The sequence below is a fragment of the Hemitrygon akajei genome, chromosome 21, assembly GCF_048418815.1.
Source record: "Hemitrygon akajei chromosome 21, sHemAka1.3, whole genome shotgun sequence".
NCBI classification, from domain to species: domain Eukaryota; kingdom Metazoa; phylum Chordata; class Chondrichthyes; order Myliobatiformes; family Dasyatidae; genus Hemitrygon; species Hemitrygon akajei.
In genome coordinates this window covers 40857856-40869978 of record NC_133144.1, presented here as the reverse complement: position 1 = coordinate 40869978, position 12123 = coordinate 40857856, and the positions used below count along the sequence as shown (strand labels likewise).

General features: G+C 38.1%; 1 protein-coding gene across 4 annotated transcripts in view; it reads right to left on the bottom strand.

Moving 5' to 3' along the window:
- Positions 1-1627: 1627 nt before the first annotated feature.
- The window catches only part of LOC140714252 (mitogen-activated protein kinase 8), a 114761-nt gene continuing 104265 nt past the window's right edge, over positions 1628-12123 (bottom strand). For 3 of the 4 annotated variants that reach the window (XM_073025298.1, XM_073025297.1, XM_073025300.1), the window contains one exon: positions 1628-4636. In XM_073025298.1, coding sequence (XP_072881399.1) covers positions 4491-4636 — 146 coding nt within the window. In that variant the 3' untranslated portion in view covers positions 1628-4490. Of the gene's footprint in view, positions 4642-12123 lie in introns of all 4 variants that reach the window. The other variant, XM_073025299.1, reaches the window with a different exon arrangement.

The window sequence follows — 12123 nt, the reverse complement described above, 5'->3', positions numbered from 1 at the left end:
TCCATAAAATGACTTGATACAATTTTGAATTCATTGTTCCCTTAAAGATTGCAAGCTGTCCAGATCTTGAGGCAGCATAGTAGCCCTAAACCATGATGCTCCTTCCACCATGCTTCACAGTTGAGGTGGTTTTGGTGTTAGTGTGCAGTGCTGTTCCTCCTCCAAACATAGCAGTGTGCATTTCAGCCAAAAAGTTCAACTTTGTCTCATCTGTCCACAGAACATTGTCCCAGAAGCATTGTGGAACATCCAGGTGGTCTTTTGCAAACTTGAGACACGCAACAATGATTTTCGTTTTGGAGAGCAGTGGTTTCCTCCATGAACACCATTCTTGTTCAGTATTCATTTTAAGTGGACACATGAACAGAGACTTAGCAAGTTCTAGAGATTTCTGCAGATCCTTTGCTGTTGCCTTCGGATTGTTTTTTTCACCCCCTTCAGCATTGCACGTTGTGCTCTTGGTGTGATATTTGCAGGTTGCCTACTCTTAGGACCGACTGAGTTTCCTCTATTTGTAGACAATTTCTCTTACTGTAGACTGATAAACACTCAGATCTTTAGAAATGCTTTTGTAGCCTTTTCCAGCTTCGTGCATCTCTACAATTCTTCTTCTAAGGTCCTCGGAAAGTTGTTTTGATTGAGGCATAATGCACATAAACAGATCTTTCTTGACAAGATCAGGTTCTGTCAGTAACCTGACTTTGTGACTTGTCTCATTTTTAATGTATAGGGCAGGGCACCTCTATATTCCACACTTCCAATCTCATCTTATTGATTGAAACAGCTGACTCTAAATAGCTTTTGTGGAAGGCATTACTTCAGAGGTTCATATACTTTTTCCAACAAATACATGTAATACTGGGTCATTTTTCCCTCAATAAATAAGTAATGTATAATGTTTTTTTTGTTATTAATTTACCGGTAATTTGGTTCTCTTCTAGTTTTAGGATTTGTATGAAGATCTGTTCACATACTTATGCAGAAATGAAGAAAATTCTACAGGGCTCACAAACTTTCTAGCACCACTGTAATACATGGGAAAAGAACAAATGGGTTTATCTGCTGTGCTTGGCCACTAGTAACTAACTCAAAATGCAATAAACCTTTCTCGATGTTATTGGTGAAAGTCAGTAATCAGGTTAATGCACTTGTGGTGAGCCGTTTACCAATACAAGCACAGAGCCAAAGCTTGAAGTCAACGGTTAGTTCACATCCTATGTCTCACTAAATTTACTCAAGAAACTGTTACTCAGCTATCAAGCTACTTCAAGCGGATGAGAGCGGGCAAGGTTGAGGGTGATAAATTAGATAGCAAACTGTAAATACTCAATTCCTTCTTTTGGGCACTGACTTCAGATCGTGGAGGGCTTGCCTCCACTCTGATTTTATGGATTGATGAGGCCATTGTGAAATTCACAGATTCTCCACAGATTGCTGAGGTGGACATTGGGATGGGTAGGTAGTTTGTGAGGCAGTGTGCTTCCTTTTTTCTATCCTGGGACAATTACAGTAATTTAATGAACCTTCTCAGAAATAATTGCTATGTTTGATAATTTTGTCAAACTACCTAATTCCCCTGTCAGTGATCCCACCCACCCAAATAAAACGTATCAAATACAACTAAGAATTCCACTTCCAACATTTTATTTTTTCCCATATTGGAAGATTATGGAGCATTGACAAAGCATGAAATACAAATTCACAAAGTGTAGCTTCACGTAAAATGTTGAAAATATGGAGGGTCATCGTGGATATAAAAAGAGCTTACTGAAGGAAGTAATCCAGAGAGGATAATATGCGAGTGACAAATTTTGTGAAAGCATTACAGTAAACAGAAACAATTTCTTCTGCCTCCCTTAGAAATTTGGCACTGACAATATAATTACTTGTATATGACGCTCTCTCACACACATACTCCCACAGGTGAGAAAACAGTGATGTAGTAATTTTCACTGAGGAAGGAGGAAAATAAGCACTGAGAAACAGTACAGTTGATTTTTAAAATAGTTATTTAAATGAAAAACGGACAGCATTCAGAACCACTGCAACTATTTTAGTGTTCTTTTGGTTTAAAACACTAAAAACAAACTGTAATAGAAAATAAAATACTGCTAAATTCAAAGCAGGACAGTCAATGCCCGTGAAAAGTCTAGTTTATGTTTTTTGAATTATTAACTGTATGTTATGACGAACTTTAACCAGTTTCTCCATCAATGCTGAATGAGTTTATTCTTTGTTACTGTGTTTTACGTGAAGATTTCCAGCACTTACATTTCCTTTCTTTTCAGCAGGTCTTTTCACTGCACTAAGGGGGAAAGGGGGCAGGCAGAAGGCAGGTGTGGTGCTCAAAGAATGTGATATCTTGAGCTTCAAATTCTAAGCATCAATATCACTAGACAGAGAAAAATAAACTGAAGTTTGCATCTAACTTTCAACCTGGTTCAAATCTCAAGGTTACATTAAATTATGCAAAACAATTGATTGGAAATTTTTCATTAAATCTTAAACATTATTTAACTTTGTTTAATCCTATTCTAATCAGGATCAGCAGACATGCATTTAAATTTTATGTCCACTCCTAATCAGCAGTCTTAAAGGTTGATCTACTTTTAGCACAAAGGGATTAAGTTTTGACTGTGCTAAAGGTGAGTCAGAAAATTCTTAATAGGAGTTATAATTTCAGAAGCTGTTGAAGACAGATGTTAGAACATCTTTAAGTCACCCCATGTCCTGGGAAATTGCTCATTAGATCAGTCTACCACTGCGAACATCCTGATATCCCATAGTGCTAAGTCTATTCACTAAGCACTTGAGATAAAAAAAATAGAAACATTTTATTTTGCGATGTAACTAAAGAGCTGCTTTCAGTATACTGTATCTAATAGGATGAAACAAGTTCATACAAACAAACATTACCTTGATTTTTTAAAAATTATATAATATCCACTCTGCTGCAGACATTCCAACAGTCCACTCTGGATATGCCCATTTTGAAGGGGAGAGGGTGAGGAGGGAGGCAAAAAACTATTCAACATTTATGTACTAAAAAAATAAACTAACCCAAGGAGCAGATGCAGACACCATGCCCTCAGCTACCTAACCCTGGCACTTAATACAATCTTACATTTGTTTATCTTACATCGTACAGGAAAAAAATACTACAATCCCTTCACATCCCCACACCGCCCTCAAAAATAAGTATACCACATCACAGCTATTTCCATCTTTACAATCAAATTTGTATCACTTGCAAATATTATTGCACATTGACTATGAGAAAACAAATATACAAACACATTAAACATGTCTCTAACATACAAAGTACGGTATAACAATGTTTCCTTCTACATGACAGTTTCAGCTGTGAACTTGGTTAACTCCTGGTGGTGGACCACAGACTCTTTAACAACAAAAATAAATTAACAGTTAGGTTCCATGTTGGTACTGACTGGTCGGAAAGTGGGCAGCTTGACGTCCTTGAAATAGTACATTGATTGTGTGAGGTAGTTCATCAATTATTTAAAAACCTCTGGAGACATTACATACTTTACAAGTGACAGATCTAATGTTTGTCTGGAATATAACCCTACGCCATTGATTCTCGTCAAAGTTGACATTTTGTCAAGTTGTGTTAGGAAAAGCCAGCTACAAATTAGACCACTTTTATTATTGGGCAATCTACACTGTGAACTCTTGGAGTAATAGAAAGGAATTAACCAAATCACTTGTAATTAGAAAGAACAGCTCATTAGGGGCAATGTGATCTTATTACAATAAATTCAGAGCTGGCACACAGTCAAGAAATAAAACATTTGTTCAGTCTTGTGAGGTCTAATCTCTCTGGTGTCACATTTTTACTTCTCAATTCTACTCCTCGCCATCAGCCTATACAAGGGGAGGTGATTGTTTATACCGCTATAATTTCTCCCAGCTCTGCACATAGTAGCCTTTTCTCAAGATGGCTGCATTAAAATTTAAAACACTCAGGCTCAGCTTTGGATATGTAAGCAAGCAAGCCACAGTCAACTAAGGTTTATTACGGACACTGGCAATCTTGTTTGGAAACATGGTAACTTATTGTCCTAGTCCACAACTAGCAGTGAGCCAAGTGGAGTAGAAAAGATCCCAGAATATTTAAAAGGCAGCAATCACTTCATGCGAGAGTGAAATTTAGCCCAAGCTGCTCCTTTGCACAATGGAGGCTGGAGCTTATTTGTATTTTCTGAACTTTCTTCCCCCAAAACAGACCTAAATGTAGTGATGTTAAATGAGTCATTTACAAATGTACAAGTCATGCTTAAGGGTTATTGCCCCACACTAAACGTTGTTGTATTTAAGTTACAGTGTCAAAATCCAAACATAATTCAAAGTCATATTCTATGGCAAACTGATTCCAATAAAATTAAAATGAAATTAGAGCTTTTTAAAAGCTGGTCTACTCTCTCTATCATTTAGCGCGAACAGTAAGAACCCAGAGAGAGGAAGGCTAGTCATCTGCAACAACCCAGAGGTCCTGCTGAAGTCTCTAGGCTGCTGTCTGTATCTGAGGCCAGTGTTGGATCTGTTGACATGGAGGATACATCATTGACAGATGAAGATGACGATGGATGATGAGAACCATTGATCACTGCTGCACCTGTGCTATGAGAAATAAGGGAACAGTCAGTAATGTAGAAGACAGGTAATTTTTCTGCACCATTACAAATGAATGAATCAAGCACATCAATACAAGTAAATTGGACAATATAAGGAGAGCTGAAGTGCATGGTGGCATTAAAAGGTAATTACAAAACCATTTACATTTAGCAAAGAGAATAGGATAACTTTAAAAATAATCCTTTCCTGTCTCAAGGGTATACAAATTAAAGCAAGCACTTACCTTCTAAGGAAAAAGTCAAAATAAATACAATGGGGTAAGGGCTTCCCAATACGAATCTGCAGACATTCTAATCACAAACTTTCCAACAACTAGTATACTATAGTGCAAGTTTTGGCAATGGCTTTAACCAAATTTAAGGTGGTATAAGCGGAATTTTTTATTTATTTATTGATACAGTGCAGAATAACCCCTTACAACCCTTTGAGCCATGCTGCCCAGCAACATTGATTTAACCCTAACCTAATCAAAGGATGATTTACAATAACTAAGAGGGGAAACTTAACCTTTCCACGGGGAGGACATTCAAACTTTTTAAAGAGCATGCCAGGATTGAACTCTGAACCCCGATGCCCTGAGCTGTGATACGAGTTGTGCTAACCGCTACGCTATCGTGGTGTCCACGGCACAACATTTTAGGCCGGTAATATATTTTATTTGTTGCCTTGAGAAAGGTAGTAATAATACAATGCAGTTTTATTAAAAAATGTTAAACTTTGAATTAAATTTAATCAACCAAATTATCTTCCTTTCCCTTACATCCACAAGTTAATTGTTATTTATTTAAAGGCCACCACTTATGGAAACACCAAATTTTATAAAACCTCTCAGTGAAAATAATATATATTTTTAATGATGCCATATTAGCATAGTATTATCATAATGCTATTACATTTCAATTCTGGCGCTGTCTGCAGGGTGTTTATACGTTCTCCCCATGACCACGTGGGTTTCCTCCAGGTGTTCCAGTTTTCTCCCACAATCCAAGGATTAGTAGGTTGATAAGTCATTGTAAATTGTCCTGTAATTAGGCTAGTGATAAATACGTAGGATGCTGGGCGGCACCACTTGCTGGGCCATAAGGATCTCTTCCGCGCTGTATCTTTTAATAAGATGTTGGGGGTCATTGCTCTAAAAAATATATACTTTGCCAGAAAACTGCCGGGCAAGAACATTTGGAGAAAGGATGAGAGAGTATTTGGTAAGAGCTCATTGTAAATCCACACTTGATCATATCATTCCGTTTCTTTTCCTGAAAATTAATTACAGTGGATTGCAGTTCATTGGGGCACATCGGGACCAGTACATTTTGATCCAATTAGCCAAAAATGTAATGGAAATAGTTAAAAGCTATAAAAAAGTCTAACTGTTTAACTGAGTAACAATTTATATACTTAAATGAAACACAGACAAATTAGAACAGTATCAATGCCTCTACAGTACTGTAAAACCGTATTAGTTCCTAATAGATATCGAAGGAATTCATCAGCTTAGTTTTTATGATTGATTGTAAATGAACAAGATCAGTGCAGAGACCTACTACAGATAATGGACTGCCTTCATACAATGTTTTGGAAGGCTGCATCCTCCATCTTCATTTTCATTGTAACATTCAAGACAACTTCAAGTTCTTTGTAATTCCTAATTTGTTGAAATAACAAAATCCTTTCATTTTCACCCCCAGTCATTTCTAGCATCTCCAAGCCTGAATGCTTAAAACTGCACTGAGCAAAACAGCTCTGAACAGTTGTAATGCTTATTTCTTGCCAACTATCAATGACAAAAATCACTTCATTTTGAATACGAACACATGCAACTGGCGTTATTTAAAAACTGACTGCTTTATGCATGGTGTAGCATCTAAAGGCCACACATGTGCATGCGACTGGCGCTAGTTAGAAACTGTTCAGCAATGGTCTCCTGGCCCAATCTAGTGGTATAATGTCCTAAATAAACAAAGGGAATTCCAGCTATTTTCTTGATTTAGTTTTTGTTCTTAAAAGAGTTTTCCAAAATAAACGCGCTGCCTCAATTAACCAACGGCACAATTAACTCGAATCTACTGCATTCATTTTCTTGCCATTGAGGAGATTTTGGCCCTGGAATTTACAAAGCACGATTAACGAACAAGTCTACATAACTGATACAAGACCAAGCAAGGTAGAGTGAGACCTCAGCTTTTCAAAAGGAAAAAAATATCACCTTATTTGACAAAATGGCCTTCAAAGTAATTTGTTTCATGGAACGTGGTTAACCCTCCCATTCCAGACTTAGCAATTCGGATGACAAGTTCACAATACACCATGGGACAGGACTGTGAGTCTTTGAAAGCCATGAGTGTGAAGCATGCTTCCTGATCAATTCCTCATGGTGTACAAACAGGGTGATGCTGTCCCAGTCCTGTTCACCAGATCTGAAACAACTTCGTGATGAAGTGTCATCTATTTTACCCGCCATGGGAGATTTCGTGATCATTTTATAGCTGTGTATAACCCAGTACAGGCCAATGTCAAGCAGGCTCTAGACAAACTGCGCAATCTGATCAACAGGCATGAAACAGCACATCCTAATGATGGATTCCTCTTCGAGTCTAAATGAGTAAGCCACAGCTGTCACTGACTTCATTAAAACATATTCGCAGTATGCTGAGGCATTCAAGTCTGTAGAAGAAAACCAGGTAAAATTTACAGAAGGCCGTTTCAAAACCTAAGCAAGGTTGAAGGCAAAATCTGATGCACGTCAACTATGGCAGGGTTTGTAGGCCATTACTTCCTACAAAGTGAAATCTAACATCATGAATAGTAGTAATGCTTCACTCCCAGACAAGCTCAATGCCTTTAATGCTCACTTTAAAAGGGAGAATAAAACTACAGCTAAGAGGATCTTTACAGCATCCAGTGAGTCTGTGATCTGTCTCTGATGCCAATGTCAGGCTGTCTTTAAAGAGGGTGAATCTTTGTGAGATGGCAGGGCCCAATGGAGTACCTGGCTCTGAAATCTTATGCCAATGAACTAGCAGGGGTTTTCAAAGACATTTTCAATCTGTCATTGCTACAGTCAGAAGTTCGCTCCTGCTCAAAATGGCAACAATTATACCAATGCCCAAAAAGAGCAATGCGAGTTGCTTTAAAGACTATTGTCCATTAGCACTCACATCTACTGTGATGAAATGCTTTGAGAGGTTGGTTATGGTTAGAATCAACTCCTGCGTTAAGGAGGACCTGGACCAACTGCAATTTGCCTATCACAATAAATTTATGATGGGTGCAATCTCATTGGCTCTCCACGCAGCCTTGGATTACTTGGACAATAAAATACCTATGTCAGGAACCTGTTTATAGACTACAGCTCAGCATTTAACACCATCATTCCTACAATCCTGATCAAAAAGCTACATAACCTAGGGTCATGTATCTTCCTCTGCAACTGGAACCTCAACTTCCAAACCAGAAACCACAATCTGTGTGGATTGAAAATAACATCCCCGCCTGACAATCAACACTGGCACACCACAGAGGTGTGTGCTAAGCTCACTGCTCTATTCTCTCTCCATCCATGACTGCGTGGCAAGGCTCAACTCAAATGCCATTCATATGAAAACTTTTTTTGTCGCTCTAAAAACCCGGCTTGTTAGCTCCTTGCTAAGAGCTACTGAACTCAGCAGTGAGAAGACCACCTTTCTCCAACTCAGTATGTCTAGGGTTTGTATGACTTGGGTTCCACCAAACCAGGAAGTTGGGACGTTCTGACCACCCGAACCTTGACCTGAGCGAATACTGTGTAAAATCTGCCCATGTGCAATTATCCGTCAGCAAGAAACAACAGATCGTACACCACATACAATTATAAAGGTGTGTTTATGAATTTCAGCTTAATCAACAGTTATTAAAGAAAAGAAAGGGCCCATTATAATTAAACCAGTCAAACGTGCACAAGGTAGGAGCTCATATCTTCCAAAATCTGGAAGTATTCTTTTACTCAAGGTGCTAACACATATTTACTGATCACTGGAAGAACTTCCCATCTTGGACTCCCATCAAATCATGCATTCCAGCTGGATCGAATCTTACAGCTGATTCTGTCAATCTCCTTCTCTCTCCCCATCTCCAGAAGAAAAAGACCTTGACCCCCACCAGTGTCTGTCACAAAGCCTCTCCACCCAGCTTTCTCTAGAACTTACTCCCAATTCCACCATCCTGATTGGCTGACCCATCATTCCTAAGTTGAACATCACAGCCCCTTATCTTTAACTGATGTGCAATCAGCAGAGCATTGTGCTTCTATAGAAAACTAATAAATAAAATACCCTACAGCGTTAGTAATAAGGTTTCAACCAGGGCTTTACAACCATTATTGGCAGAATTTCAGATGGTGATAAGAGGGCATACAGGAGCGAGATATACCAGCTAGTTGAGTGGTGTTGCAGCAACAACCTTGCACTCAATGTCAGTAAGACCAAATAATTGACTGTGGACTTCAGAAAGGACAAGTTGAGAAAACATGCACTAGTCTTTATAGAAGAATCAGAAGTGGAGAGAGTAAGCAATTTCAAGTTCCTGGGTGTTAATATCTCTGAGGACCTAACTTGGTTCCAACATATTGATGCAGCTACTAAGAAGACAGGACAGTGGTTATATATCATTAGGAGATTCAAGAGAATCACCTAAAACACTCACAGTTTTCTACAGATGTACCATGGAGAGTGTTCTAACAAGCTGCATCACCGTCTGGTATGGGGGGGGGGGGTTTACTCCACAGGATTGACATAAGCTCTATCACGGGGACTGGTCTCCATAGTATCCAAGACATCTTCAAGAAGCATTGCTTTGAAAAGGCAGCGTCCATCACTAAGGACCCCCACAACCCAGGACATGCCTTCTTCTCATCTTACAATCAGGAAGAAGGTATAGAAACACACACTCAATGATTCTGGAACAGCTTCTTCCCCCTGCCATCCAATTTCTGAATGGACATTGAATCAATGAATACTACCTCTCCACTTTTACTTCTGTTTTTGCACTACTTAGGTATTTTAACTAGTTAAGATACATATGTAATTCAGTTTTTTTTTCAATTTGTATTGCACTGTACTGCTGCCCCAAAGTTAACAAAGTTCACGACATGCCAGTGATACTAAACTTGATTCTGATTCAAAATTCAGTTCCAATTTGCATCTATTGGATGAATTACATCACTACTGTTATTTGAACCTACTTGATTGTCTACCAGTTTATTCAAACCTACTCTCTAAAATACTACATACTTCTTAAGCAGTTGAGTCAACTACATCATTTTACCAACCAGATCTAGAAACTGCAATCCTCCAGGACAAAACATCCTACATAACTGGCACCACGTTCTCCTTTCCCACTCTAGTGTACTGTCACTGCAGTATGTGACTCTTGCAATATCACTACAGATACAGATTAATTCTGCTTTCAAGAAACTACCAAATCTAGAATCTGTAAGCACCTACAACAGTAATGTCACTATTTATAAGTCTCACTACAAGCCTCCTCCAAGCTTGAGTTTGAAATGTCATACTTAACTAAATTATTAAACTAACGTCTAATCACACTAAAGGCATCAAGCATTATATAATTAAATACTGAACGGTTATATCCAGTGAAAAGAGGTGCATTTCAATGGTGGAAAATCATTAGACATATCTTAAATGCTATTCTCTTGCTGCACACGGCTGTGAAACGTGGCAGGTAAAAAAGGCATTCACCTGTTTGTAGACTGAATCACATTCAGAACCAATTTAGTTAGCAAGGCCTCAAAGAAATTGTCAAATTGTTTCAATGTGGAATTCATTTCAGAGTTATAAATGAAATCTTATTTTCAATTTGAAGTTTCGTTCATAAAGGTGTGTTCACATAAAATGTCAGAGAACATTGATAAGGTGATTATTATGTCCATTTCTGAACTTAAATACAAAAATTTTTATTTACTACTTCAGAATGAATAAATTGTGGGAAACTATTGTTTACAATAGCCAAATAATTTAAGTAACCCTTAAGCAAGCAGTATCTATCCAAAAATGCACTGAGAAATTAATTTAGTGCAGACAATTAACACATAAAGTTCATTTTTATTAAATTTCTGTAGTTTTTCCTCTATCACCAAAATATTATCACTATTTATCTGCAATGATTCTGAACCCTGCACTTTGACGGCAGCTCATTAGCAAAGCCAGAGGTATCAATCCAATGTATGGAATAAACTGAATTAACTTCTAACCCTTGGATTATAAAGGGTAGAATAACATTACAGCTCCTAGATCATAGCAAACCAGGCTCAACAGTGGAAATTGTAGTGAATTTTAGTGAGAGACCATAAAGCAGCAGGATACAGTTCACATACTGTGTCAGCAGAGTTGTTTTATTCATCGTGCTTCAATTTAATAACTATTCACTAAACTCATCAACACATCAAAGAATAACTTAGGGTAATAAAATCAGCATCAATGATAACTGGCAGGTGTGCTTGCCAGAAAATCATGCTGAAACTTCATTACTTAGCAATGATTTGTGAACATTAAATTTAGAATAGCAAGGAGCCAAACAGACAATGTTATTTCTGATACATTTCAAATATCCCATCTGAACCAATAATCTGAGCAAGACTATTATTTTGCTTTTTGGATTCAAAACAGAAGAGTTCTTTATATGCTCCTTTATACAGTTAACAGCTGTGGACTGGGGCTCACTAAACTTCAACAATGCAACTCTGGTGCAGGAAACTGAATTTTAATAGGGAATAGAACCAAGCCCGATTACCCAAGATATCTCCACCCAAAAACTTAGAGACATCAATACCACAGCTGGGAAAATGTGGAATGCTTGATGTGATTTCACTTGAGCATCTCACATGATAAGGAAAATACTTCCAGACTTTTTTTTATAACACCCTGCTTACTTGCTCTGCTCCTGTGATATCATGGTTGGGAATGCTGAAGGAAATTAGTTTTAATGGGAAAATTAGTGGAATTGGGTATATGCTTGTATCAAGAGCACATTGAACAGAGCCCTGCTCTGGGGGCACTGAGTAGAAAAACAGACAGGAAATTTCGATTCAAGCTGTTCAGTAGGTATCGACTGCTCTTTGGCAGAAGGAAGTCACGTGCTTCAAGGATTAGAACCTCATTTTTACCTGGAGGGTCATGGAGAAAAATGTTAATTTCCGTGATCCACATCTTTGCAGTGTTTTGAGCACTGAGGCTCATTGAGGCTTGATGCAGAATGATTTTATGCTAGTTCCAATTGAATCTCCACACCAGTTAACTATTCCCAAGATGGGTTAAGAACATATTTGTTCCTATGCAGGTTAGTTTAGATTTGCTAGTATCAGATAAACTTTCCTTGCGTGTACAGTATGCCACTGCAAAACAAAATTCAGTGCTTTGAGATCAGTGGCACAAGAATGGCAGCCTTGAACTTGAATGCATACTTCCTAGGAATAAC